Below are 27,934 nucleotides of genomic sequence, written 5' to 3' on the forward strand. Positions count from 1 at the left end.
TGAAGGCCCGCTTTGTTCATTTTCCATTACTTTGCACTCACACACACACACACACAATAACTTTACTCGCTTGACCCTGTTACCGTCCTTTTGACACCTCGTCCTTCCGCTCTCCTTCATCCGCCCATTCATCCACAGCTAATTCACACTCCCTTGTGCCCAATCACATGCAACGCTACTCATTACCTGTCTCCACAACCACTCGCGACACTCCTTCCTCTTCATACAACTTGATGATTCCATTAAACGAAACTCCCTCCCTGGTAAGTTGCATGTATGTGTGTGCACGCGCAAAATAAAAAAGCTATTGTTTGGCAGCCTGCATAACTCATCCTGTCCTTTTCAGGAACCTTCCTCACCCACCGAAGAAGCAGCTTCCTTGCAACAACAACAATACACACAACGACGATCTGCTCCAGGAAACATAGAGAACCGACTACGGCAATTAGAAAAAGAAAACGAGCAACTGACACTTTCGAATATCCGACTCTTACGAGCCAATCGCATACTAAAACTGGATTGCGATCGGCTGGTGGATGAACAAACATCTGAACTCAAGGAAGAAATAAATCATCTTCGGTTCCAAAATGTTCGGCTACAACGAAGCAATCGACTTTTACAAGACGACCTGAATGAATACATGGTAGGCGTAGCTTTCTCTTGTGGGTCGGGGTAGGGGAGGAGCAGCAGCAGCAGCAGCAGTTATTATTAATAATTACTTTTGAAGAACAAACTATTAAGTGGGGTTTTTTTTTGAATTTAACAGACAGAAATGAATCAAATGCGCAATGACCAGATTCGGAAAATGAAAAATGTCGGTCCAGAGTACGAGTATCTGGTGCAGATGATCAATCTACTCTATCGCCAGGTAAAAAAAAAAGCAGCTCGCTCTTCTCTCTTTTGGTAGTAAATTTGTTTTTCGTTGATAAAGCAAAAAAAAAAAGTGCAGGGAGGGTGGCATTTAAGAAAGAATGAGATCCGCATATTAAAAAAAGAAGATTACAGTTACAAGGCAAACCAACATGTGAAAAGACCTGCTGTTTTACAAACAAACCGCTGAGTCAAGGATTCTCTGTGCTCACGCTGCCACCGGATGACAGCCAAGACCAGCGTGCCAAACCGCAGCATATCTGTCGACCCGCGATCCACTCGCACGTGAACGGCGGCAGCTTGGCTGTTGCGTCACAGCAAGAGAACGCCCGACTGCGCGAGGAGATGGACCAGGTCAAGCATGACCGCGACAGTCTGTATGAGGTCATTCACGAAAAGGAGGAGGATCTCGAGACGCTCAAACGCGAACTGAAGATGAAGGATGATATCGTCAGCCAGTTAGAAAAGGACTTTGAGCGCATGGAGGTCGAGGTGGTCGATTTGCAAAAGGTATAATTTCATTTTAAGAAAAGTAGCCACCCTCCTCCTCCTCCTCCTCCTCCTCAAAGTGGTTACTGAATGCTGTTTTTGATATTAGGATTGGCGACAGTCTGACCGTTACTCTGAACTACGGCATTTTCCCACTCCCCCGCCAAAAGATAAGCAGGAGCACCTCACGGACACGTACTTTACAGTCAAAGAGATACCACGATAAAACAACAGAAACCCTTATTAATTCTAATATCAAGAGAGAGAGAGAGAGAGAGAGAAAATAAAAAAAGTATACAGGAATTAACGCTTTGTAGTCTTGTGCGTGTGTATATTCTCACTGTGGTGGATGATGGATGTGTGTGAGAACAGAGTAGGGGAAAGGAGGGGTGTGTGTGTGTGCGCATACGGGGGTAGGGTGCTTTAGTAAGGCCGGGCGGGTTCCTCAAAGCCGTTTCATCCAATGGGCGCGTCTGTGGTCGTCACGCAAAAAAAAAACAAGAAAAAATAATTTTCATGTTAAAGGCGACGACCCCCACCCGCCAAGGCCTTTTTTTTTTTTTTTCTTTGCCCATCCCTTATTCCCCAATCGTCATTTTGATTTTTGTCTAATCTTTTTTTTTTTTTTACTTCTTTCAATTGACAAATCAAAAACCCCGGACGAGTAGAGTAGTTGCGGCCCTCTCTCTCTCTCTCTACATCCACAACCCTTTGTTTTTATATACTTGCTGTGTCACTTCCCTCCCTCCCTCCCTCTCTCCCCCACAAAACGCCCAACTTAAGTGTTAATTCCCTTGAGTGGGTTGCCCAGTAAGTTATAAATCAAAAAACCCTTTTTTACGCATTTTAGAAGAAAAGAAAAAGAAGGAAAAAAAAAGACGACATTTATATTTTTTTTTCTGTTTTCTTTTAACCTTTTCTTGCGTAATCAACAAACCCTCCTCCTCCCACCCCCCCCCCCTTTACATATATATCTCCACCGCACAAAAAGATGCAATTGCGATTGGAGCCGGTGCAGCCTTACACGCTGTTTCCACCTACTGCAACGGTGTTGACAACGACAACGGCAACCACAGGAGGAGCGACGACAACGACAACGACAACAACTGCGGCAGCATCAGCCTTACCGTCGTCGTCGTCGTCGTCGTCTTGCTCGTCGTCGTACTACTATCAACAGCAGCAGCATCATAATCATCAACAGGTGTTCCCGCCGCTTCCGAACCCGTATCGTGATGCTTTGCTGCCACCGTTAGCGACAACAACAACAGCGACAACAACTCACAACAAGCGTCTTTCTGCCTTTGAGCCTGTTGTTGCCACTTGTACTACTACTGCTGGTAATAATGCAAACACAGCCAGTCCAGCGACACCATCATTACCTGTTGTTGTCGACGATATTCCACGATTGGCGGATTTTGCTTCGTCGATCATTTATCTCATGTGGCACGCTCGGAAAAAGATGGCTCTCAAATCCGTGAATCAGGCCTATCTGATCGATGCAACCAAACCGAGCCCGGCATTTAAAAAGTTCTGTTTGCAGGTACGTCTACACACACCATTTTAAGGAGAGAGAGAGAGAGGTTCTAATATCATATGTGTGCTTAGGTCCTGACAGCCACACAGCTTTCTCAGAGCGCAGTGTACCTTGCATTAAAGTACATTTGTGCGTTATTGCGGACCAACCCCACGATCGAAGGTGCCGATGGATCCGAATATCGTCTGTTCACCGTAGCGCTCATGTTAGGTAAGCCATCTGCTATCATGCTATTGTTGTTGAGGGTGTGTGTGTGTGTGTGTGTGTGTGTGTGGGCCGAACAAGAAACCTGCTGTATGCGAGATGCAAAGTGGATTCACTCCTGTCTGTTTGATATGATGTGTGTGCTGTTTTAGCCAACAAGTTTCTTGACGATAGCACATTCACCAACAAGACATGGTCGGATGTGTCCGGCATGAAGCTGCATGACCTCAACACAATGGAAGCGGAGTTCCTGGAAGCGATTGGATACGGGCTGTTCATCCGTGAATACGAGTTTGACCAATGGAAGCACGCCGTGGATGGCTGTCGCGCGCACGTGCAACGCATGGCACTGGACGGCGGTGTTGTCGACAACACGCTGATGCGAGACGTGCTGATCCGCCTCGGCTTGTACCAAGATACCCTGCTTGAGCAACAGCAGCAGGCCGTCTGGGAATCCGCCTATGAGGCCTCGCGACTGCAACTGGAGAACACCCAGCGCCAGCATCATCTCAACCTCTATGCTAAAGCCCACAGCCTGGTCCCGCTACGGCCGCAACGACACACTGCGCCACCGCCGCCGATCAGTCGATACGGCGATCCACCCTTCCACTACTATCCGCACCACCACTATCAACAGCAGCAACAACAGCAACAGCAACAGCAACAGCACCTGCAGCAACGTAGATCATCGAATCCACCCGGATTGCCGACCGAGCCCATGTACAAGAAGCAGCTGCCACCGCCTGGGTTGAACACGAGCTACTACTTTGAATACCATCCGTTCGAAGCTTCGTCATCGTCGTCGTCGTCGTGGGCCACAGCGACCAACCAGGACTACTTGTTCTGAATGACTGACTGAATGACTGAATGACCGAATGACTGAATGACTGAATGACATATAAAAATACACATCGTATACTTAACCCCTCTCTCTCTCTCTCTCTCTGTCTCTCTTATGAACCTATCCCAACCCCTCTTCTTTATCTACTATCAACTCCCCTCCCCCTCCCGTTTCTTTCCACTTCTTTTACTATTCTTACTAATACCTTCTCAAACAAGCGAACCCACATGCAGCTTTTTGTATGCGGGACCAAGGAAAATGACGACGCTGTGTCATTTTGTTTCCCTTTCAATTACCCCTCCCCCTTTTGTGCTTTTTTTTATCTTCGAGGCGTTTTTTTATTATTATTATCATGACAAGACGCGCGCACTTGGTTCATTCTGTGTGTGTGTGTCCTCTGTCCCTTCTCTCTAACCCCCTCCCCCTGGTGTTTTTTTTTACGTCTCTTTTTTTTTTTAAAACTCTCATAATATAAGGATATTTTTTTTTCTGGCTGAAAAGAAAAAAAGAAATTACCAAAAGGTTGTCTGACATTGTTTGTACGTGTGTTGTTGACTTTGCCCGGTTTCGTGGAAATTAACCTTTTCAAGGTATACTCAAGTGCGCATTGCTTCTCTGTCTTTGGTTTTCAACATAAAAAGAGAAAATAAAAGAAAACCTTAATTTGGCTGAAATGTTACACTGCCTCTTGAGTCGTTATATTGTCCCACCCTTCCCTGCATTCCTTTGTCTCTCTCTTTCTCTCTCTCTCTCTTCCTTCTCTTCTCTCTTCCTTCTCTCTCTCTCTCTCTCTTTCCAGACAATCACACACGCGTTTCGTCAAACATCTGCCCACCGACGACGCCGCCAACTAAAAAGCACAACTCTGCGCAAAGGAAACAAAAAAACAAGGACAAAGACAAGAAAGAGAGAATGAAATGGTTGGTGCTGCACTTGACAATACTTCTTGTCCTGTTTGCAGCACAAGCAACACACCAAGACGACGTCCGGGACGAATACGAGCCAACGACGCGTGCGATCGACATTGAGCTCTTTACACACGATGTATCCTTACACATGCTCTCTGATCTCGACAATAACTTTTCGCAAGTATCAAAAAAGATCTTGCTCCAGTTTCGCGAACAATCATCCTCCGTCCTCTTGTCCGACCCATCCTCTTCCTGCTTCGTGTCATCATCATCTTCATCATCATCTTCATCACCAGCATCCCTCTCACTGTCGTTGATCGACCTACCACTCCTCAAAAACCAAGTTATGGGCGCTGCCGAATGTAAGCCTCTCTTGCTGTAATGAGACAGTGGGTCAAGAAAATAAATTGCTAACAGGGTTTTGGAATGGATGATGCTTATTTTAGCATTAATTGGCGATAAATTGTCGGCTGTCTGGAACATGCTTGACACAAAATCATTATTACACCGACACATCCAGCAGACGACGCGCCACGTTTGTCCCGACCTGACCCATCTGTGCATGGTCGAGAACGAGGACACTGTCAAAAGACATCTCGACAACTACATCCATCGCCATCTCTCCTCGACCATCAACCACTTGCTCGAAGACTATATCCCGCACCTATTCCAACTAGCACAGGAACAGGCTACACAAGTTCTCTCGCTCTTTTTCCAGCACCACCACGATGCATGTCTCTTCTCCGAGCAACATGACGACGACAGTATAAAAAACAATACCATCATTTGGCATCATCCTACCACCACCACTAATACCATCCCATTTGTATTTCATCATCATACTGCTACTACTAGTTCTATCACTACTACCACCACCACATAATTTCTTGTACACATTTGCCATTACCATATAAAGCTGCTGTTTAATTTTCCAGTTCTTCTTTTCAATTCATATTTGTAAAATAGCATTGATTTCCGTAGATAACACCGATTCTATCTAGTACCAGTCACTTTCAGATTTCTGATGTATCGACTTAAAAATAAAGGATGCTCTTCTTCTGCCTATTTTATCGTCCTTATTCCTACCGTGTACATAATAACAGAGTCACTCTTTCAGCTATTGAAAAGCGCACTCTCATATCATATGTCACCTCTATAGTCTGCATCTAGCTACCACCGAAACCTTAGAATGTCTAGTAATGGATCATGGATCTCCTTGGTTATCAGGAATCTGTTACCGTTGAAAAGATGCTGGTTGTAGCATTGGTAGAGTTGGTTGGATGGATGTTAACCGCTTCCAGTACGCGTCCACTTTAGCTTTCGGAGCACTAATAAATGTGAGTTCTATCGCGCAAGGACAAGGAATACATACGTCTTCAATCCCACTTCTTCTTGCGCGATTAACAACCGTCATCTCCTTCCTATCAGCATACTCTACTCTCTTCTACTCTATCTTCCCATAGTTATATTCATACCTCAAATTTTATTCCCCACAGGTCCTACAGTAGTAAATATTCGAGCCGTCTGCTATAGTTTTAATACATTTATATATGCTCAATGATCCCTCTCAGTCAACTGGATCAAAATAATTGTTCGAGAATGTGCTCCGATTGTTATCCCTAATCCACTTTGAATGGTATTAACATTTGTATTATTCATTTTAGAACAGAAATAAACAATTTTGATAAAAGCATATAAAGATGAAAGATGTCCATTCATCGGTCTTCGGCTCGTGGATAAACTATGTATAAGACGAATTGATAGGGACATATAAGAACTTGTGTAGAAGAAGCTCTATTATGTATGTCGTCGGGTCACTTATTTGTTGACACCGGTGTCAGTTGGTGGGTTGCCAAGCTACTGCCTGTTGTGAGGTACATTGGTTTTGCTGCTCACATACAGTCTGATGCTGTTGAAACTGCTACCTTATTTTGATGTCTTGGGTGGTGTAATAACGTGGCTCACCACATTGGTAATAATGTCACATCCAAAACCATTAAAATGTAATAGCTCCTCCTTAAGTTCGCAACTCATCAGCCAGCTGCAGTGCATACATACTATCATTCGTGAATGGCTATGAAAAAGTATATATGTATATACTAGATATGCGTCAAAACATTATCACGATGCAGTATGTAGCTAGGCTACTTTTTGTTAGATACGCATAACTCAGCGACGGTAGCTATGTTAACAAGCATTGTCATGACGACTGGATCAAGTTTGACATCAAATGGCACAGACAGGAAAGAATGGGTGGCTCTAAAACATAAAAAAAAAAGAGCCACCTTTAGCGTCGTGCAGTCATCAACATTCTTAGCAAAACAATGGTTCATGCCTAAAGCACGAACAAGTGGGTATCTATATCAAAGCTATTGATTCTGCACGCACTCACACATGGTAAATCTTGCGAACGGGTCTCAAGGAAAAGGATTCGAGTAGTAAAAGTATGTAGCAGGGCAAGCTAAAAGGCCTGACACAAAGCCAAACAGACGGCGTGTCACTTTCTCGGTGTATGTGCGGGTGATGTATGATACATGTGAAAAACGAGGATGGTCGGCGAAGGAAATAGTCTCTGAACTTGTCGTGCACGTGAGCAAAAAAATAAAATAAAAAGAGTGCGAAAAGAAAAAGATTTGTTTATTTTGTTTATCATTTTCTTATTGTGTTTAATACTGTAAATAATAATCTGTTCGTTTAAAACCCACCACATAGCACGGGCATCACGTGCACCCGCAGGTGCACGATCACTTGTCCGAGTACATGTCCACATTCCCACTGGTACATTGCAAAAGATTTCCTCCGAGCGGACCACCGACTCCAGCCAATCCTCAGAATCCTCTTGACAATCGCCAGCACAGGCATTTGAACTGGTCATTGCACAGAGCGGTGAATCTGCACTATAGCCAAAGCCGTACCAAAACGAACTAAAGTTTAGAAGAAGAAAAAGAAAGCGAAACTGCTCGCTTTTATAGACATTTCTTCTCGCTTGTATCAACTTGTGGGTTGCCTACTATGACATAGCAAAAGATACAGCACCAAAGGAAAGGAAAGGAAAGGAAAGGGGGTGTGCTTGGTGGTCAAGTAAACAAATGTGCTGCGGCGGTAGTGGTACGTGTCTCTCACCATGCGGAGCTGTACCCTCCGATGCTGTCGCCGCTTGTTTGTGAGTGGGCCGTGCACGGCACCGTGTCAAGCAGATACAAAGACACGAATGTAGATCCACGGAAGAAAAGCTTTTTAGCGAGTTGGTATAAAGAATAATATCAACGTGCGCTGGTAGACTGAGACGTATTCAGCTGGCAAAATAGTAATGTCCTTGCATGTCTGGGAGGGTTATGGACGACCATAGATGAATAGCAGCAGACGCTGACAGCACACACTGTATAGCAGCACAATCCTATCTATTATCGTTCCTATACCATGCTATCTCTCATGGTTCCAAACCATGATATGTATATAAGCAACCATATTAAATTATTCAGATTGTTTTATGATGGGACGACCTTTTTGTTTTGCTGGCAACATGTTTTGTGATGCTGGTAGCACGTGCTTTTTCCCTGGTATCAATTGCCCCTGATCCAACATGAGTATACATCCAGAACTCGATTCTCCCTATAATAACGGCTTCCATTCGTTCATTCAACATAACAAAAAGTTTGTATGTATAACATATTTGTACTTGTAGTCCACAGACTATCAATGAGACATTGTATCAACTGTGGTGTGGTGTGATGGCATGTGTAACAAAAACAAAAGACGCACTCTTATTCATGTATATACCCACGGCAATTAGCAATTGCAGATCCCCCGGATCCGCCTTAAGCACACATCATCAGAATAAGATAAACGCTTGAATATGAAAGGCATACATACGGCAACCAGTTAAGCATTGTAGCTTCATAGAAACAATCCATCCGAATTGAGTAAAGCACGAAAAGATAATTCTCGGATGATCCAGTTTTCGCAAGTGTAATCCAAAGCAGCTAGACCAAAGCTAGCTGGTTGTAGAACAATGGCAGTATTTCTCACAGTGTTAGTCACGTCTATACTCTAAGAAGCAGCTTTTGCTGCTTGTTGATCAATGTTGTTGCTTCGTTGTGTTTGTATACATGGTACGTGCTATAGTATGCATGAATCATGAGCGTGAGAAAGAGACAGTTACTATCAAAATTGAAGTTGAAGATAAAGTGCATGTTATGGCTCTCGTCGTGTTATGAAGCACCACATCAAATTATACATATTATCATACTCGAGCGATATATGTAATTCTACAAACAACACGAAAATTCGTCGTCGTATATGATATAAACTTTAAATTTAAGGGGACGGATGTGAAAGAACAGAGTCTGATTTTTATGTAAGTTGCTCTTGTTGATTGGTGTTGTATGTAAAGAAAAGAAAGAAATAATGAATAAAGCTATATAATGATGATACTTTTGTCTTTTGATTGATTGTTAGATGTTCTGGGGTTTCTTTTTGGATGTGTGTGTGTGTGTGTATGTGGAGATGTGGTTGTGTGGAGACTTGATATGTGTAGTGGATATGTGTGTCTGTGTGTCGAAGAAAATAAAGTCCTAATAGTATATACAAAGAAGAGGGCATATAATGAAGAAGAAAAGAGAAAGGGTAAGTACTGCTATGGTAGTACTACTGCGTCATGAAAGAGATGGTGATGAGTGCGTGAATGCTGGTAATTGTGAGGTACGCCTACGGGTAGACCTAGTGGTGTAGGTACTTCTTGGATGGCAATGTAAGTGCGTTTAGGTTTCGGAGGTGGCATGAGTGCCTTTGATGTTATTATGAAAGCAGCAAAACAACATAGCTTGTGTTAGAGAGAGTTAAGACTTGCTGTTAAAAGATCTGATGTTTTAAGAAAAAAGTCAAATACATACCAAGAAGCAAACTTTGAGATCCTCCTTGTTCACCAGGCCCCATTTGCTATTATCTTCTTCGACCGCAAATTGATAGGCTACGGCTGCATTTAGAGGCAAGCCCCACCCCGAGGGATTGTTTATACTGTCTCGTTGCTGCTGTTGGTTTTGCGAACAAATACCACGAATCAACCGTTCGGCCTCTTGCATTCTGTTTTCCCAAGCGGACGATGTCTTGAAATGTGTAAAGTCGATATCCCGGCCACGGAAGAGTGGGCGACGTCGCGAATGGTGATGCTGTTACTGTTTTTCGTTAAAACTTGTTGCCGCTACCGGTGGTTGTGCTGTTGTTGTGTCCCAAAAGAGCCCACAGGCCATGTTGGAGATAGTGTTCACCACTATGGAGGTAAGAGACCGTCGTCCTTTGGTTGGTCGCTCGACATGCGCTTCTTTTAGTTCTTGTTGGTTGGTTGCTCCTCCTCTTTGTTCTTGTTCTTCCTGTACTACCTCGTCCCGCTGGTACGGATCATAGCAGGGACCGAAAATTTGTCGCTTCATGGCGCCAAAGGTGCCAAGCAGTCGAATCAGACCACTAGGTTGACGAATAGGTCGTGCTTCTACCGCTGTCGACATGGTCGTCGTATCACTATCACTAGTTGCTTGCTGTCGGTTTTGAGCCTTGCCGCCGGTGGTCACGAAAGCCTCGCCATGAAAATATCTCCACATTTTTTGTGCTGGTAACTTTTTTTTTACAAGAAGTTGTATACAAAGAGATATTTGGTTACAAGTGTGCGTAATGTGTTGCTCTTTTTCTGAGAAGCACTCTTCGGGTATTGCGTTCAAGAGGTAGTAGTAGAGTAAAACAAGGGTTGAAAGTGGAAGATGAAGGAGAAGATTCAGGGAAGAAGCACAGCTTTGATTGTTTTTATAATGTGACAGAGGCACCGAAGTGCATGTCACAGCTTTGATTGAAGAAAAAGTTCCTCTCTCTTTTTGGGTCTGCATCTTCTCACAGCGATCACCATTCTCCAAACAGCAGAAACCCATGCATTGCCCTTTCTGTTGCTGATTAAATGCTTTCCTTCCATAGCCTCTTCACTACTGGCTTCTTTTGTGTACGTACGCTTTCAATACGATTTCTTATCCGTAACCTGCTAAGGACAGGCTCGTAGGTCATTGAATACACTACATCATTGTTGTGTTCTTGTTGCTGTTTGTCGCAGTAACACTTACTCTATCACCCACCATACGGCTTGAATGTTATGCCGGTAGCCATATATCACTCATTACGGTATATTTGTTTTGGATGATTAATGTCAAACACACATCGCAGAAGGTTTCAAAGCGTCATACAGATGCATTTTTGTCATGAGTTGCATGTGTTTTTCTTTCCAGCGATAAATATTCTTTTCAGTTCAAACACCCTGCTGCTGCTGCTGCTACTACGACAATCACAACAAGGATGGTGGACGCCTTTACAATATCACTACTACTGATACGTCTACTATTATACTGCATATCACCCGATTATCCAACTCCCTTGTTGCTTCTAGCTTATATCATATCGCTCTCTCCCGCTCATTCTGCGATCACCTTAATCATTCCTCTGTCTTTTTGTCATTTTCCCATTATGTTTCTTATCGTCTTACTACTGTACCTCCCTCTGTAACATTACCATTCAAGCATCGATAGTCCAGTACCGCAAGAAAGAGACCGTATACCTTATGGCGCTGGTCAATCCAGCCTTCCATGAATAAAACAAGCATTTGAACTAAACCGTACGTATCCAATATGTTGTTCGTCTAAGGTTTAAAAATACTAGATGCTATATATAAAGGCCGTTTAAAATAGTTTGGAAGATATAAGTTTCAAGATTTTCTTTTCTTTTGAGACGCTATTTTAATGTATGTAGCTTGTAGCGTATTGGGTGCAGCGTTGTAACACTTTTGAGCCGAGTGTACGAACCGCTCACTGTTACCCCCGCTTAAATCATCTCCATGTAAATTCAATTCACGGTCGCAGTGGTAATGCCAACTCTTCTTGAACGTTCCTTTAAAGAAAGCATACAATCATTATTAAACATATACTGCAATGGACCACTCACCCTTGCAGCTTCACACATGCGACAGTAAAGCAGAGGACCAATGTGTTAAGCCCTTTTTTAACAATCGCAGTTCCTCCCGCACCCCTCACGCCTTAACGAGAAATATTATGTATACATATACTACCGAACGTTTTCTCCTTAAAAGCACGTCTTTACTAAGTTAAATAAAATACTCTGCAGTCCGGAACGATCAACATGTAAAATGCTGATTTGATCGGTCAAAACTAAGTATATGGCTTATTCTTCTATGTACTATGTAGCTAACACACCAAATGAAAATCACTATTCTGAGTGATTATCACTTAATAAGTGCAAATTTTTACTTAGCCCATAGCACATACATCGAATCGATAGAAATGTTACGTCTTCTTCCAATCCGAAGGTTTTAATATCATACCTCTAATACTTTTAATACTGTGTACTGTGATACTGCTTGGCTGATGTATACAGTAACTGGCGCAAAGACCTTTGAGAGACTGTGAAGATGATCACCAAGCCTGACATCACAAGATAAGCACAGACCATCCCCTCTTCTTGCTTTCCTTCGATAAATATGTGTCTCCGGTTTATTTATAAGCGCTCTTCATTTTCTCACCCAAGCTGCCTATTACTGTATCTTTCGACCTACCATTTTCACACAATAGCACCACCTGTTGCCGTATAGTAAACCTGAAATTCACACGATTTTATAAGAGACATAGCCCATATACTCAACAATATCCAAACATTGGGATTATCAATCAACGAATCGATTCCTTTGCTTCTCTTCGTTTACTGCCATAAGACTGCTGCTGTGGTGTCATTCAGATTTAGAGAATGGCGAAGGGAAGATCAGAAAAAGCTAAAGCCTTTTTGAATAGTGTCGCTGACGGTGCAACATTGGAGCGCATGCAAAGCTTTCTATTTTTGACATGCACAACATGTTGCCTGGTACACAGACACTATGATTTCTGTCATACAAACCACTTTGGTTTAGTCCTTCCTCTTTTATTCGAATACCGATTATAAGCGTTACAAACATACACAATTGGTCGAAGAACTGCATCTTTCTTTTGTGATCTACAAAGTTACAGTATATCTTCTAGATTACAAGAGTTGTTGAGGCACATATAAATCTACATACAATGTATGTTTTGCTTGGTAATTTTGTATGTTTCTACACCCTATTTTACAGAGTGATAATAGACATAATGAATATATAAACACGCTCTGCCGTTTTCCGTCTTCTTTCAATCGAGGATTCTCCTGGTGATGATGGTTGCCCTACTTCTGCCGAGTTTGATTACATGCTCGTAAACTTTGCGTATGTCCCTCACACCATTGATTTGTACATCACCTAGCAGCCGCATGGTGCCATGGAAACGTTCCTAAGAAAAATAGAACGACAGCGTTCAAATTAGCTGCCGTGCAGTAGCAATCATGTAGGTCGATTACAACAAACGTTTACAAAAGAGAAAGGAACGCCATCTATCATATGTCTTTCCCAGCTTCTCTCTTCTTTTCAAGAATACTCAGCAGTTTTAGATGCCCTGTGCAACATTTATCCCCACGCAGTTGGTCCGTCTTGCAAATGAAAAAAAAAATAGAATAGAGGACCCGCCGGTACCTCACTAAATAATTCATATCGTCTTTTCTTTTCAATTCTTCCCTCAGCCGTTCTCACTAACTTTCTTTCCAGTCCTCTTCCTCTTTTTTGATCCCTTTCTTCCCTCTTTTACTCGCTCTTTCCTTCCTTTTCATAATATCCCCTCTTCTTACGTTCTTCACGATGTCGCCCCAGTGTCCTTCCTTAATTTTCGTGGTACTACTGATATTCGCTACTCTTGCACATCATGCATACGCACAAGTAGGACCCGATGTCAAAACGCCTGAATTCAACGCGACGGTCACCCCCGGCGACAGAATCACCATCGAATACGAGTATCAAAACGTAGGCACCGGCAATTATACCGTCGAAATTGATCTGTGGGAAGACTCAGGCAAACGCTACCTGCTTCAAAATGTATGCAAAGACGAACCCCTAGCTGGCGGCAATTCGACTGGCGTACAACTCAACTTTACAATGTCTGCCACATACGACTGGACCGTCCCCGGTGACCTGACGCACAAGGTCAGCAACGAGGAGGGCGAAGAGGTCGACGAGGCTGTCGACATGTTTTTTCTGACTGTTACTGCTGTGGCGGATACGTACTTTTATGAGGATCTGGCTCTTACTTCGCGACCTGTTCGATTGCATTACAATGCGGCTGCGTTGGCTTTGCCTAATAAGCTGTTACTGCTCGCTTTGGCTGTGCCTGTTTCGTTATTCTACTTTTTTGGCGTCTAATTTACCTACTCTTAATACCGATACTCTCTCCAAATCTCCTTCCACATTCTATATTTCTTAATGAATTAACTCCTTCCTTATTGTTTAATATTAATTACTCATTTTTGTGTCGACGAAAAAGAAAAAAGAAAGTTTGCAAAACCAAAGCGGTTTACCGAAAAAGGGTTGAAAGAGAAGGGGCACTTCGGAGATTTGAAAGTGGTGGTGTGTATCTGTGCGAGTCGTATACATATAACTTTTTGCTTTCAAACCTCCACTTTTTAAGAGAAAACATGAGCGATCAAGTTGTTATGCATCCACAGTTAAATCCTCCCAATTTTGAACGATCGTTATCAGATTCTGATTCAGAAGGAGAGAATGGAGTACAAAATTCAAATGGAGCGCCTGTTGCCCCCGTAGACGACGGAGAAGACGGACCACAAACTGTTCGAGTTGCCCGCCCAGTGCCTCCTATTGAATATGGCCCACAACCGCCTCTAGTCAGCACCAAAGAGCTCATGAACCTTGCTTTTCGGTGAGTGAGTGAGAGTGTGCTGATAAAGCACATGGTCTGCTTATATTCTACTTTAAATTATTGGATAAGTGCATGAAGCTGATGTATAGACTTCATCTAGGCCAGCAGCACTGAATACACGAGTCGCATGTCGTATCTGTCGCTATCGGGACGGGCTCGATAAAATATACCCACAATACCAGCTCTTGATTGAGCATATTCGAACAGGCGAAGTACAGCATGTAATGACTGCACGCAAGAAGCGCAAGAGTCAGACCAGCTACTACACTATATCTGGCGTTGTTCACGATTCACATGAACCTGCTGAGAGATTAGTAGAACTAGGAAAAGTTCGGTAAATGCTTTACACCTAGTATTGCTTCCAAGCATATTTATGATATGCATGTAGGAATTTGAGGTCTCCTGACGTGTCGCAATTATTGACACAGCACGTATAAATACTAGGTCGAATTTCTTGGGAACGACGTTTGTTATTTACTCGCATGGTCGCAATCCTATGAAGAAGGATATCGACGCTAGCAAAAGCGAGTTACCTATACGGGAAGAAATGGGCGCTGTTCTTTATGTAAGGACATGATGAGCGAAAAGGAGGATACAATAAGGAGAGTGCATGAAAGCTGACGTCGAAAGATGATGGATGATGATTTTGTGATTGACAGGATCCTAATATTCTCGGGTTCAAAGGACCCCGCAAAATGACCATACTAATGCACACTCTCACAAGAGATGGTAAACGGCCCGAATTCCGACCAGCATCGGTAAGCTATGCCTTACATCTTTCTTCTCCTTTGGCAACTTGCTGTATCGCACCATTGTTATTCATGCTCGGAGTTTGTGGGTGGATGGTTTAATTAGGAGTCGGAAACTCTCCTAAGCAAGTATCGTGAAGGCGGGTCACGCGATCTGCTGGTCTTGCATAACAAAAGCCCACAATGGAATGAAGGTAGCAGATTAATTATAGCCGTTTTCTCAAGTGTCATCGGCACCATCATCTGACGCTCTACTTTTCTTTTTCCTTCAAAACCCTCCAGAAACGCAATCGTTTGTATTGAACTTTAGTGGAAGAGTGACTCAAGCATCAGTCAAGAACTTTCAGATTGTCCATGACAACGACTGTAAGTTTATAATATGTAAACTCCGAAAAACAGATACAGGGTTTGAAGGGATGGGCGTGGTGAACCGTTTGCTAACTATGTGGCATATGTATGTGAACATAGTGGATTATATCGTAATGCAGTTTGGTAGAGTCGGACCTGATCACTTTACGATGGATTACAAGTATCCGATCTGCCTTTTCCAAGCATTTGCTATTGCACTTACCTCCTTTGATGCAAAGCTCGCATGTGAATAGGGTCGGTGATGATTAGTGATGATATATAACGCATGTGAATCTCGGCGTATCTTTCCTTTCTTCAGAGTTGTGATGGAGCGGAACAATTTCATGATGAATTGGAGGTACACTGTACGTGGATGAGAGTAGGGATCGGGGATATGTTACGGTGGTTAACACAAGTTTTCTTTTTGCCTAGGAAAATGGCGGGCTGTGTGTGCAAGTGTTAGGAAATGTCCGAGACGTATCGCATATATCGTTTCCTTTGCAAACATTTCTGTTTTTCATTTCTCTTTCGTCATTTTACTTTAATTTTCCTTTTCTTCCAAACTTCTTAGTCCCCACTACTTTAAATAAAGATCAACAACAAAATGGCATCCAGAGCAGAACGCAGACAAAAGGCTAAAGAAGAGAAAAAGGCACAAAAGAAGGCTAATAAGGACCAAGTGAAGGCTGCTATTGCCGCTCACCGTCCTAGTAGTGAAGACATCCGTCCAGATGATGCGAAAGCCAACGATGAGACCGATAAGGGCGTCGAACAACAGACGAAGCCAAAGACGCAAGAGCCGCCTGTCACTGCAGAGACCAAGACACCGTCAGAGGCTCCTAAAGCGCCCGAAAAGATGGATAAAGAGCCTGTTAAGAAGGATGCCACGCCCATAGAAGCATCAAGGCAAGACATTACAATGAAGGAGGAAGAGAACAAGAAGCCAGAACCAATTGCAAAAGAGCCATCACCACCTGTAGCATCCACAAAGCAACAACAATCAGCAGCATCAGTAGCAGCGACAAAGCAGCAGGCAGAACCGCTAACAGAAGAAAACCATCCAGAGCCCGTTGCGAAGCAACCTGGACAAACGCCACCGCCCACGGATATGCCATCGACACATGAGCCCGCTGGATCTACTGCGGGCAAAAGAGTTCCTGAGACTGTAGCTGAAACGGAGGAACCCAAATCAAATCAAAAGAAGCAGACATCTCAACAGAATAAAACCGAAGGCAAGGAAGCACCCGCAGAAAAGCCTAGTCAAGATACCTCACGGCAACATCGCAAGGAGCCATCTGCTGGAGAAGGCACTGGAGCTGGTGTAGCACCAGCAGAGCCGACAACGGCAAAGCCAACAACGACAACAACGACTCCTGCTAATGTTGCTATCACTACCAATGATACTGCAACAAAGAAGACGGAAGAAGTCTCCAAGCAAGAATCTGGATCTCCTTCAGCCACTGCTACCGACAGTGCTGATCCCGGTGCTCGGAATAAGGACCTACCAGTGAAACCACCACCCAAAGACGCGGAAAAGAGATCTGGGGGTCTTTTTGGCATGTTCAGGAAACATCATCATCAATCTTCTTCGGTAAGCTTTCTACATAAGAATTCAGTACCATCTCTACTGTTGCTTACGCTGAGATAACTAAATACGCTTTCACTGTATTATTTGACACGTTTCTAGTCTTCTTCATCAGGAAAGACACATAAACCATGGCAATTCTGGAAATCATAGAAGATCAACCAGCTTTTTTTCCTTTCTGTACAGTTCTTTTCTAATATACATTTTCTTTCTTTCTTTTACAAATAATTAATATTTCTCCAAGCACCTTATACAGCATACTACTATGAATAAACATATCTTCCATTAAAGCACTACAAGCATTTGTTAGCATACAATGGAAATGGCAACCTTAGCTTACTGTTTGGTAATTCACATTTCTGTTTGTCGTCTTGCCACATCCGTATATGACATAACCAGAGTGTCCCATTAGAGAGACAAAGGCTTTCTTTCTCAGCAATCGTGATGATCCTATGGTCAAGATACTTCAAGATATCATTATCTGAAGTCGCTCCTTGAAGAAAATCGCTAGTTAGGTCATCCAGCTCACCAGAAATAGCAACGACCCTATAAACAAGTTGCAAAGCTGACAGTAAAGGAAATCATTGAAAGGGAAAGCGCCAGTATTATCCATGTACAGTACTCTGACCATAGGAATTATGTCAACATATTTTGCAAGCGCCGACATCGCTTTTCGAAACCATACTATGTCTTCTTGCTGCTACAAGATACCCTATACACAGGTTATATCTATTAAAAAATTCGCGTGTCTACAATAGTATGGCGGTACTCTCACACGTTAACTATGATTTGAGAGATATCAAGGATAAAGTATTATGCACTGATGTCGTTGTATGCGTCACAGAAAGCAAAACTTCAAGTTCACCATTATCATGGAGCAGTCGCTGTGGCAGCAACTTACACGTTGCAATGAGCCGAAAAACAATTTGTGTGTGCACATTTTGGCTCTCTTTCTAACAAGTACGATTACTGCTGAGAAGTTTCTTTTTATTAAAACATGATAATAATTGCGCTACTCGGTCAATGATTTACACGACCAATATACACTACAGCAAAATGTCCAACAAACTACGCAAGATGCCTTGGAAAGATGACAACATCATGCAGTGGTTAGCAGGTCAAAGGATGCTGGCGTCTATCATCTGACAAGCTAAAAGCAGTCCGCTATGCGCATACTATGATATGAAGCGATCAACAATGTACGCAGTTTTTCAAAATTCAGCACAAGAGGATAGTCAGTACCGGCACCCTCAGTGGTATAATATGTTTAAATCGCTTGAGAAGGCTTCAGTGTCCTGCAGCATCAAGTACTACGGTCAAAACGCAACACTAAAGATGACGCGAATCGTGCCATTGAAAAGTCCTCGTTAATTTCAAGTTCTTCTACTGTAACCCATCGTATTTTTGAGGCCGTACATGAACAATACAAAGCATACCAAGAAGAAGACCAGCTGTATAAACATACATATAGACATAAGAGAGTATTATATTGCTTGCTGCAAGCCCATGTCTTTCTCACTTTCTCAACCGTAGCGAGGTTTGGATTTATTAGCTGGAGTGCAACGTGCGTTGCAAAAAAAAGGTGCTGGAGAAGTTGACGATAGTACATATGTAACTTCCATACACATATATAGCGTATAGTATCAGCTTCTTCTACAACAAGAAAGATTACGATGTACTCATCCGATAGCAAGACTCATGGACGATGTTGGTCCGAAAAGTACAAAACGTAATGAGCAAGAGTTATTCGAAAACTCAAGGTAAATGCTGAAAGTGATTCCTGATTTTACCTATCAAGTTTAAAGCTCATTACAATACACACTGCGCATAAACTTATACAAAGGAGAAGACACAGCGCCGTCGATTGAAAGTACCAACCATTGCTTGAAAGCAGAAACGAAGCTACTTATGGGCTCTGTAATGGAAACATATCTAGAATGCACTGCTCAGTGTTTCTTGAGCAACATTGTCCCTACTGGCATCAAAGCACCTCGGCTTAACAAAGAGCAGTATTGTGGTCAAGAATATATCGGAATTGAGCAGATCCTCTGAGCTATTCTTTTCTCTCTGCTTCTTTCTCTGACGATATAAAAAGAACACCTATCATTGTAAATGTAGTGAGAAGCTTCAAGATCCTGGGTTACTCAAAGAAACAATTGCGTAAATGCTCTCTTACGCTATTTAGTTTAGCCTATTCTTTTTGATAGGCATATGCCTTAAGAGGTAATATCGCTCACTTTCTGTCCTTTTTTTTAAACTGAGCTTTGTGATAGCGTTGGTGTTGCTATCGCTGACCCTATCAAAGTTTGTAAGAAGCTAACAAACACGACGGACAGAAGAATAGAAGGTATCTGGAAAATTCATAAGAGAAAAGAAAAGTTTAAAAATAACTCGTAGATCTGCCATGATGCATTCAATTTTGGAAGCAATTTATAACTGAGCAGCCAGTGTTTTGGCAGTGCGGCGCCAAATAGTTCGAGATAGATCTTCCGTTTATTTTTTCATATTACGGTATTAATTGTCGGCCTATGTCCATCTTTTCTCTTGCGTATCATTTCAACGCATACCACGTTTCGCGTAAGAATAAGTTGCATCCGAAAGGAAGTACAACAAGATCCATTTCCTTTTAAAGACAGCGCATTGTGAACTGCGATCTTGTGTGTGTTGAACGAGAAAGACGCGACTGAAAAACGTCGTTCGTGGAAATAAGTTACAGCTGCTATGTATTACAGGCACAAGCACTACTAGCACTACTAGCACACGCATATTGCACTTGTTTTGTTTGGCCAACAACAACAACAACATGGAGGAGAGTTCTCTTCGTGCCGGCCTGCTGCTTTAACAACTGCTCTGTCTGTGCATTAAACAGAGCGTGTTTCACAAAACGACACGACACGCCTTTCTGAGTATCACAAGGACTGAGAACAATCTTTAATTCGAGCAAAGCTCCATGTGGCCCCGGATAGCAACAGTAGTCCCTCTTTTCTTCTTCCAACCTTTTTCTTCGAGCCCTTCTCTTCCCATTCCTTCTCTGTTCCCTTTCCTCCATTCAGTCGTTCACGTTGCCAATCCATTCAATACGTTCCTTTATTCCTTTTGCTGCCTAGAAACATACCCGGTACGTGTTCGCTGTAGCTTAGCAACGGTAACAATCACTAACAGCAGCAGCTCTGCTACACCCTCTCTACCTCTCTCTCTCTCTTACTCCTTCTCCCCTTCTCCCCCTCCTTTCATCCCCTTTTTTTCGCTCTAGTAGGCAGTAAGTTTGACGCGCGACAACCCAAATCAAGCGAGCACAAGAAGAAACCTACGTTACCTGCACCCTATAATCATCATCATCCTCCTCCCCCAAGAAAAATCACCCCCCCCCCACCGTTCAAATCGAACCCTCCACCCTCTCTCTCTCTCTCTCTCCCCTACCACCTCCACCTTTCCCCCTTAAAGACACCGCAGAGCTACACAGAGCAGCAAGGAAGCCTTGGGCAATCATCAGCATCATCACACACACACACGCAACCCCTGTCCAAGATACACTACTACTAATACAGCTGCCCGAACTTGCACCGTATCATCAGCAGCAGCAGTAGCAGCAGCAGCAGCAGCAGCAGCACATACACACATTATACCAGGACGACCTACACCTTTTCCGTTTCCTTTTTCCTTCTTTTCCACACTTTTTTGCCACAAGACCCGTAGTGCTGTCTTGATCGCTTCTCTCTCTCTCTCTCTCTAGTGATATACATATTTAAACTATTATTACTTTCATATATTACTGCTACTAATATTATTATTATTATAATTAATACTACTGCCACACCCTTTTGTTTCATGTTTCTTTTGTAATCCACCTTTTCTCTCTTCTATACACCTCTTCTTTCTCTCTCTCTCTCTCTCTCTCTCTTTTCTCGTATTCTAAATAAGCTCATACATGATCTTTTCCCCATACCATGGGATTCGGTAATCATACAGCAACCGCATCCACCAGCGCAACAACAAACACATCTACGAACTCCAAAGAAACAACGCCTGTCCAAGTCGGTATGTCTATCTTCCTTTTGTGCAACGTCGTGGTGCAGTAAATAAGTATTCACTAACAAATGGCACCAAACAAACAAAACAAACAACAAACCGGAATCGAATCATATCACAAATCAAACCAGCACTACGAGTACGACCTCTCACTTCGTCGGACCGAGCACAACCACGATTTTCACATTCAACCGAATCCGATGTCATCAAGACATTCGAATCCAGCATCACGGTTGTGCCACACCAGAAGGCATTTTCATTCGATCATGTGTTCGATACAGAAAGCACTCAGGAACAAGTATTTACTGCAGTAGCCTCCAGAATGGTTGATCGATTCATTGATGGTACGCATCTATACTTTTATGTTGTCTATTGTTTTCCGTTTGTTGTCCAATATGAATGGATATGGTATATAATCTAACCAAACAATCACTATGGCGTTTTAACTACGATTGACGATCTCTTTCGATTGTTCCTGGTCGCGTTAGGCTATAATGTCACTATTCTCGCATATGTAAGTGGAAACCATAATTACAAAATTGGTTAAAGATTTCTTTTGCAAACCCCCTTATTTCAACAGTTGTACTCACTTAAATACTGGTTTTTTTTTCTGTTGTTGCATGTATCTCGGTTGATGTGGCACAGGGTCAAACGTCGTCTGGAAAAACATATACGATGGGCACTGAGATTGATGACAATCGACAACCAGAACATGAAGGTATATTTTTACTTATGAAATGCATAAAATATAACGGTGATATTCACAATTAAAAAACTTAGGCATTATTCCACGTGCGATGGCACAGCTGTTTCAGCAATTGTATCAACAACAACATCCACATCATCATCAACAGAAACAACACCCACATTATCATCAACAGAAACAACAACAACAACAACAACAACCAGCCATCAGTAAGAATAGTCGGCGACCTGTCAGCACTACTGGACCAGCCGGCGGAAGCAGTGGGCTGCGTACACCCGGAAGCACAAATAGCACCAGCAGGCGGATCATCCCTTGTGCATCCAATGCCAAGCTGCGGCCATCGTCCATGATAACTCCCCCAACCACGTCCAACAGCAGTGGCAGTAACGGAAGTGGAATTAACAACAGCAATAGTGCTGCTGCTGCTGCTGCTCGTCGTGGATCGACGCCAGCCTTGACGGTTACATCAGAACACAGCAACAGTAAAACATCACGGCATTCTGTTAAGGTGTCATTCGTCGAAATATACAATGAAGAACTCGTGGATCTGCTAAACCCAGCCCCGCCCACGGAACGGCCGCCTGTGACTATACGTGAAGACACCAAGGGTCAAATCTATTGGACCGGTGTTAAGGAGGTTGCTGTGGAAAGTACAGAGGATGTACTAAGGTAAAAAAAAATTGTACTTACTTGATCGAAAAAGGAGGGGTGTCTGTCTGCCTGTCTAGGTTGTTAATATAATAGCTGGTGATGTGTGATGTGTAATGGTGCGTGTTATAATTGAAGGGGGGGAGGGCAGGGGAAGATGAATTGATATGCATGACAGCATAGCCATTTAGCCAAGCAGCAGCAGCCCGAAAAAAAAAACACAAGGTATATTGTTATTGATCCCATGACCTCTGCTATTTCCAATTTTAGGTACCTTCAAATGGGCACCCTCAACCGTGCTACAGGATCGACAGATATGAATGCCAAATCATCACGGTCACATGCCATCTTTTCAGTCACCCTTAAGCAAGAGAAATGGGTTAGCAACAATGCTGCTGCTTCTGCTACTGCTGCTGCAGCCACGCCCAAGGCATCCCTGTCGACGCAAGTTCGCAATAGCCGTGAAGGTAGCCCAGCTCCAACATCGTCGCGCTCGTCCATGATCGGCTCGCCCATGATGAATCGCAGATCGAGCACTTTGAACGTACGCGCCATGGTGGGCCAGATGGAAAAACGCCAGGTTCAAACCATCGACAGCGGCGACGAAAACAATAATGACGACGACGGCAAATGGGTCGTAAGCAACTCAAAGTTCCATTTTGTCGATTTGGCCGGCTCGGAACGATTGAAACGAACCGCAGCTGAAGGCGATCGACGCAAAGAAGGTATCAACATCAATGCAGGTCTTCTCGCGCTCGGCAATGTCATTTCAGCCCTCTCCGAACCATCTAAACGCTCGGCCCATATCCCGTACCGTGACTCTAAGCTGACGCGACTGCTGCAGGACTCGTTGGGTGGAAACGCCACCACCTTGATGATTGCCTGTGTCAGTCCTGCCGAAGTCAACTTGGTGGAGACCGTCAACACCATCAAGTATGCCCATCGTGCAAGGAATATCAAAAACAAGGTTGAGCGTAACGAGGCCGAAGAATGGATGACCAATGATAATCCTGATTTTCTGCGCGGCATAATCAACAAACTCAAGACAGAAGTCCGTTCTTTAAAGTCTGCTTCTACTTGTACGTCGTCAACCTCTTCGTTACAACCACCATCTCCTACTGTCAAGCAATCACTACAATCACAACAGCAGCAGCAGCAGCTACAGCAGCAGATTCAACAGCCACAATTACATAATGGTAATCTAAGCCAGTTTGCTCCAAATGGTCCACCCTCATGCTCAGTCTCCGATACAGATGCACCACATCCGATTTCCACTTGCGGATCGTCTTCAGCTACCACAACCATTACGGTTCCTGATGCCAATGACTTGGACAATCAGGCCCTTGTAGCTGATCTTCGACGACAGATCGAAGAGCTTCAGAATGAAGTAACGGTGACACGCGAGCGAAATCAGCTGGTCGAGACTGAACTGCGACAAGTTCGACACAAGAACAAAAAGAACAACAAAAACAACGGTGTGGCAACTGCTGCTACGGTGTCTGATATGGATTTTCAACACTTGGTAGAGCCTGTAATTGAAGAGTACGAAAAGTCGATATCTACGCTCGAGTCACAGCTCGCCATGGTGCGTGCCGCCCTGTCACATTCGGATCAAGTGCTTGCAGACCAAGAGTCAAAAATTACACAATACGAATCGATGCATGTGACAGAACAACAAGCATTGAACGAGATCAAGACACGTCTTTCGAAATCCGTCGAGCGCGAGCAGACCAGTGAAAGCTATATTACTGAGCTCGAGGCCAAGTTGGCCAAGTCTGTGCAAGATGCCATGCAAGACCAGCACGTCCTCAACGATCTCAAGACCAAGATTGTCAAGCTCAAGGAGATGGATGAAAGCACCGAGAGCTATATCGGTGAGCTCGAAGGACGACTGTCCTCATCTGAAAAGGAGCGAGATCGATTGATTAAGATGACCGAAGAAGCTCAAGAACGATTGGTCGAACAAGGTGCCCAATTGGACAAGATCAAGCGACAGTTGTCGTTGACAGAGGCGGATGCTACACAAAAGCTCTTGCTCCAGGATCTCAATCAGTCACATGCTCGCTGTCGTGAGCTTGAGCAAGAACTGGCAGAACTGCGCGAAAGCTTTGATAAAGTAACGACGTCAGAGCATGATGATGATGACGACGACGACATGCTGCTTCTGCAGGAGCGAGGTGTTGCAGCACATGGATCCCTTCCGACTTCAACCAGTAACCGGTCCCTCAAGGACGAGCTTCAGCGCGATCAAGACCATGTCAAGATTGAACAACTCAAACAACAGCTCGAGCAGAAAGTGAGCCAAATTGATGCATTGGAAGACCAGATCATACAAGCAGACGCCACAACCCAACATAAGATCCAAGAGCTTCAGGAACAAGCCGAACGAAAAGAACGCGAGGTCAAGGAACTAGAGGATCGTTTAACCGAGGTCGAGTCGCTACGTGACGAGCTTGCGAAAGCACGGGATGGACAATCGGAAGAAATTGCCCGACTCGAAGCATGCTTGGCGTCTGTCCGACATGATCTGGATGCCAGCCAAGCCGAGCTGCATGCACAGCGACTGCAAAACGACGCGCTGCAACAATCCACTTTGGAGAGAATTACCGAGCTTGAGTCGCAGATTCAATCCACCACCAAAACCGCGCAGGACCAGCAAAAGTCCGTGGTGGAAGAACTAGAGCGAGAAAAGAACCGATTAGAAGCGATGCTTCAAGAGCAAGAGCGCAATGCTCAGTTGGCTCTAGCGACTCGCTTAGAAGAGCTGGAACGTGTCCATGCCGATGTGCACACACTCGTGCTGGTGCAAGCCAAGCAAGATGCTATTATTGCCAGTTTGGAGCTCAAGATGGAAGCTATGGAGGATCTTGTCGCTAGTCTGCGCGAGCAGCTTGCCGATCGGGATCGTCAGATTGCCTTGCTCGAGAGTGACAATAGCGAAAAGGCGCGGAATACGCTTGATTTGCAGAGCCAGGTGCAGCGGGTGCTTCACGATGTTCACCAAGTAGGACAAGAGAGACAGCAACTCGACAAGGTCATCGAGTATCTTGAAACATCACTCCGGAAGCAAGATCTCAAGGCAGACAAGACAACCTTGGCTCTGCAGGATCTGCAGGCTCGGTATGCAGCGTGTGAGGCGGATCTACAAAACAAGATCCAGGCCATCCAAGTTCTCGAAGGAGAAAAGAACAGTGTCTCGGATGCACTGCGTGACATGACCGACCGTGCCTTCAAGAACGATCAAGTCATTGCTTCCTTACGCGAGCAGATGGATGGTGTCTCTTTGCGGGATCTTGATATGCGTCAAAAGGTGGACGAGTTGGAGGACCTGTTGCGCAAGGGCCATGAAGAGCGCGGTGCGGTCAGTGACGATCTTGTCACTACCAAGTCCAAGCTGGAGGCGGCACAGATATCGCTGGAAGCGCACAATCAGCGTACCAGCATGTTGGAAACGACCATTGCACAGCTTGAAGAAACAATCGAAACCGAGCGCTCTTTGGCGGCACAAGATGACATGTCGGGCATGATGGCTGAGTTGCGCGACAAGCTCCAAGTACTGACCGAGGCCAAGCAAGATGTGCAGCAAGACTTTAAAGCATGCTTGCGTGAGCTCGAACAGACGCGTCGCATCAATCAGGATCAGGAAAACATCATTCAGTCGCTCGAATCGTCGCTTCAGGCTATGCAGACACGATTGGAAGAGGCGGTCCAAAGTCATACGCAGAAATCCGACCAGATTCAATCATTGCAAGAGCAGCTCAACAGCCGACGTCGCCTCACCATTGACACCAACACAAGCCGAGACAGTGGGCTACCTGACGAACGCCGCATGTCAGACCTAGTCAAGCGTGTGGAAGAGCTTGAGCGAGAAAACCAAATCTTGTCGTCAAGCCAATCGTCGTCCACCAACGGCAGCAGCGACGACCTGGGTCGACAGCACTTTGTTGTACCGGATGACACGGCGCAAGACTCGGTACAAAAGCTGCAATCACGATTCCGGGACAAGCTCAGTGACAAGGAAGGTCAAGAGGAGCTGTTGGAGAAGTTGATGCAATTGATGGGCGAAAACTCGCAAATGTCGGTTCAAGTCAATGATTTGGAAGCACAGCTTGTGTTGCAACGAAGCCAGCTTACTCTGGAAAGCAAAAACTTGGAGTTGGAGGTCATGAAATTATCGGCCGCCAACGAACGGTTGGAGAAGGAAATGGAGCAAGCAATGCCGCGTAGCCAGAGCAGCTTGAGTGGCAATCTAGCGGGAGTTATTAGCAGCAGCACAAGCAATAACAACCATGTCAGCGGCAACCGGGACTCGCTCTTGTTCACGTCGCCGCCACAGACGCCACGCGTAGCTTCACCACCGCCTAGCACTGCGCCCAACACATTGCATCAAAAACTCCAGCGAGACTGGTCAACATCCAGTCTTGCGACAAAGCTGCAAAAGTCAGGATCATTGCGATCCGTAATCGCCGGTGAACCCTTCATCACCACCGATGAAACCAACCGTCGAGCGTCGACAAATTCAATGATTCGGCCAACGGCAACGACGTCACTGACGACATTGTCAACATCACAACGCAACAGAGCACAAAGCACAGCAACGGCAACACAACTCCCACCGCCCACTGCTCCTCCTACCAACCCATTACCGCCTGTGCCATCACCGTCATCCTCCACCATGCCATACACGAGCTCAACATTGCAACAACAACAACAACAACAACCTGCACGTTCTGTTTCGACACCTTTACTCCATCGCCAAAGCTCGAGCGGAAGCACGACGATCAGCGACATTCTGAACAGCAACGGCAACTTCACATCCGACCAGTATGAAAAGATCATCCGCTCACTACAACGGAAAGCGCAGGTGGCAGACAATGATGTGCGGGCGCACCAGGAAGTGATTAGCAAGTTGGAAGCACAACTGTCACGCTCTGAGACTGCAGTGCGCGATGTGAAACGGCAGCTGGAGACGCTGAATCGCGAAAAGCAGACGTACATCATGGAGATGGAGAACCTAAGGTCACAAGTGACAAGGGCTCAGGATGATGCCAGTGTCGATTTGGAACGCGAGGAAATCAAAAAGCTGCAGGATGAACTGTCGAGTGAGCGCGTACTGAAGGAAAAGGCAGAAAAGGCGCGTCATATTCTAGAGCACCGGATGGAAGAGCTCATGTCCAAGAGAAACAAGTTTATGTGTTTCTAGTGACG

The 27,934-nt window shown here is 44.4% G+C and overlaps 9 protein-coding genes across 9 annotated transcripts; 7 read left to right on the top strand and 2 right to left on the bottom strand.

Annotated features, from left to right (window-relative positions):
- Window positions 1-241: 241 nt before the first annotated feature.
- Window positions 242-515, bottom strand: BDB00DRAFT_832096 (uncharacterized protein). Its single transcript, XM_053124180.1, has one exon. It carries the CDS (start codon window positions 505-507, stop codon window positions 343-345), a length of 165 nt encoding a protein of 54 aa, XP_052977854.1. The 5' UTR covers window positions 508-515; the 3' UTR covers window positions 242-342.
- Window positions 491-1,640, top strand: BDB00DRAFT_832097 (uncharacterized protein). Its single transcript, XM_053124181.1, has 4 exons — window positions 491-643; window positions 767-868; window positions 1,006-1,380; window positions 1,469-1,640. The coding sequence occupies exons 1-4, from the start codon at window positions 641-643 to the stop codon at window positions 1,583-1,585; spliced, it is 597 nt and encodes a 198-aa protein (XP_052977855.1). The 5' UTR covers window positions 491-640; the 3' UTR covers window positions 1,586-1,640.
- A 549-nt stretch (window positions 1,641-2,189) lies between these two features.
- Window positions 2,190-4,101, top strand: BDB00DRAFT_481267 (cyclin-domain-containing protein). Its single transcript, XM_053117544.1, has 3 exons — window positions 2,190-2,899; window positions 2,965-3,103; window positions 3,250-4,101. The coding sequence occupies exons 1-3, from the start codon at window positions 2,351-2,353 to the stop codon at window positions 3,942-3,944; spliced, it is 1,383 nt and encodes a 460-aa protein (XP_052977856.1). The 5' UTR covers window positions 2,190-2,350; the 3' UTR covers window positions 3,945-4,101.
- Window positions 4,102-4,850: 749 nt separating this feature from the next.
- BDB00DRAFT_874155 (uncharacterized protein) lies at window positions 4,851-5,729 on the top strand (the record flags this gene model as incomplete). The annotated part of the gene is made up of 2 exons (XM_053127187.1): window positions 4,851-5,208; window positions 5,293-5,729. 2 exons carry the CDS (start codon window positions 4,851-4,853, stop codon window positions 5,727-5,729), a joined length of 795 nt encoding a protein of 264 aa, XP_052977857.1.
- Window positions 5,730-9,482: 3,753 nt separating this feature from the next.
- Window positions 9,483-10,443, bottom strand: BDB00DRAFT_874156 (uncharacterized protein; the record flags this gene model as incomplete). Its single annotated transcript, XM_053127188.1, has 3 exons — window positions 9,483-9,632; window positions 9,739-9,951; window positions 10,051-10,443. 3 exons carry the CDS (start codon window positions 10,441-10,443, stop codon window positions 9,483-9,485), a joined length of 756 nt encoding a protein of 251 aa, XP_052977858.1.
- A 3,146-nt stretch (window positions 10,444-13,589) lies between these two features.
- BDB00DRAFT_874157 (uncharacterized protein) lies at window positions 13,590-14,147 on the top strand (the record flags this gene model as incomplete). The annotated part of the gene is made up of 1 exon (XM_053127189.1): window positions 13,590-14,147. The coding sequence occupies one exon, from the start codon at window positions 13,590-13,592 to the stop codon at window positions 14,145-14,147; it is 558 nt and encodes a 185-aa protein (XP_052977859.1).
- A 272-nt stretch (window positions 14,148-14,419) lies between these two features.
- Window positions 14,420-16,012, top strand: BDB00DRAFT_874158 (tubby C-terminal-like domain-containing protein; the record flags this gene model as incomplete). Its single annotated transcript, XM_053127190.1, has 7 exons — window positions 14,420-14,661; window positions 14,762-14,995; window positions 15,106-15,226; window positions 15,321-15,419; window positions 15,517-15,604; window positions 15,693-15,776; window positions 15,879-16,012. 7 exons carry the CDS (start codon window positions 14,420-14,422, stop codon window positions 16,010-16,012), a joined length of 1,002 nt encoding a protein of 333 aa, XP_052977860.1.
- Window positions 16,013-16,362: 350 nt separating this feature from the next.
- On the top strand, window positions 16,363-17,496 carry BDB00DRAFT_789426 (uncharacterized protein; the record flags this gene model as incomplete). Its single annotated transcript, XM_053120874.1, has 2 exons — window positions 16,363-17,349; window positions 17,446-17,496. 2 exons carry the CDS (start codon window positions 16,363-16,365, stop codon window positions 17,494-17,496), a joined length of 1,038 nt encoding a protein of 345 aa, XP_052977861.1.
- Window positions 17,497-21,290: 3,794 nt separating this feature from the next.
- BDB00DRAFT_874161 (uncharacterized protein) lies at window positions 21,291-27,929 on the top strand (the record flags this gene model as incomplete). The annotated part of the gene is made up of 6 exons (XM_053127191.1): window positions 21,291-21,381; window positions 21,504-21,716; window positions 21,861-21,886; window positions 22,018-22,090; window positions 22,153-22,747; window positions 22,997-27,929. 6 exons carry the CDS (start codon window positions 21,291-21,293, stop codon window positions 27,927-27,929), a joined length of 5,931 nt encoding a protein of 1,976 aa, XP_052977862.1.
- Between the last annotated feature and the right edge of the window lie 5 nt (window positions 27,930-27,934).

Source organism: Zychaea mexicana (genome assembly GCF_025766255.1).
Source record: "Zychaea mexicana strain RSA 1403 chromosome Unknown BDB00scaffold_56, whole genome shotgun sequence".
Classification (NCBI taxonomy): Eukaryota; Fungi; Mucoromycota; class Mucoromycetes; order Mucorales; family Lichtheimiaceae; genus Zychaea; species Zychaea mexicana.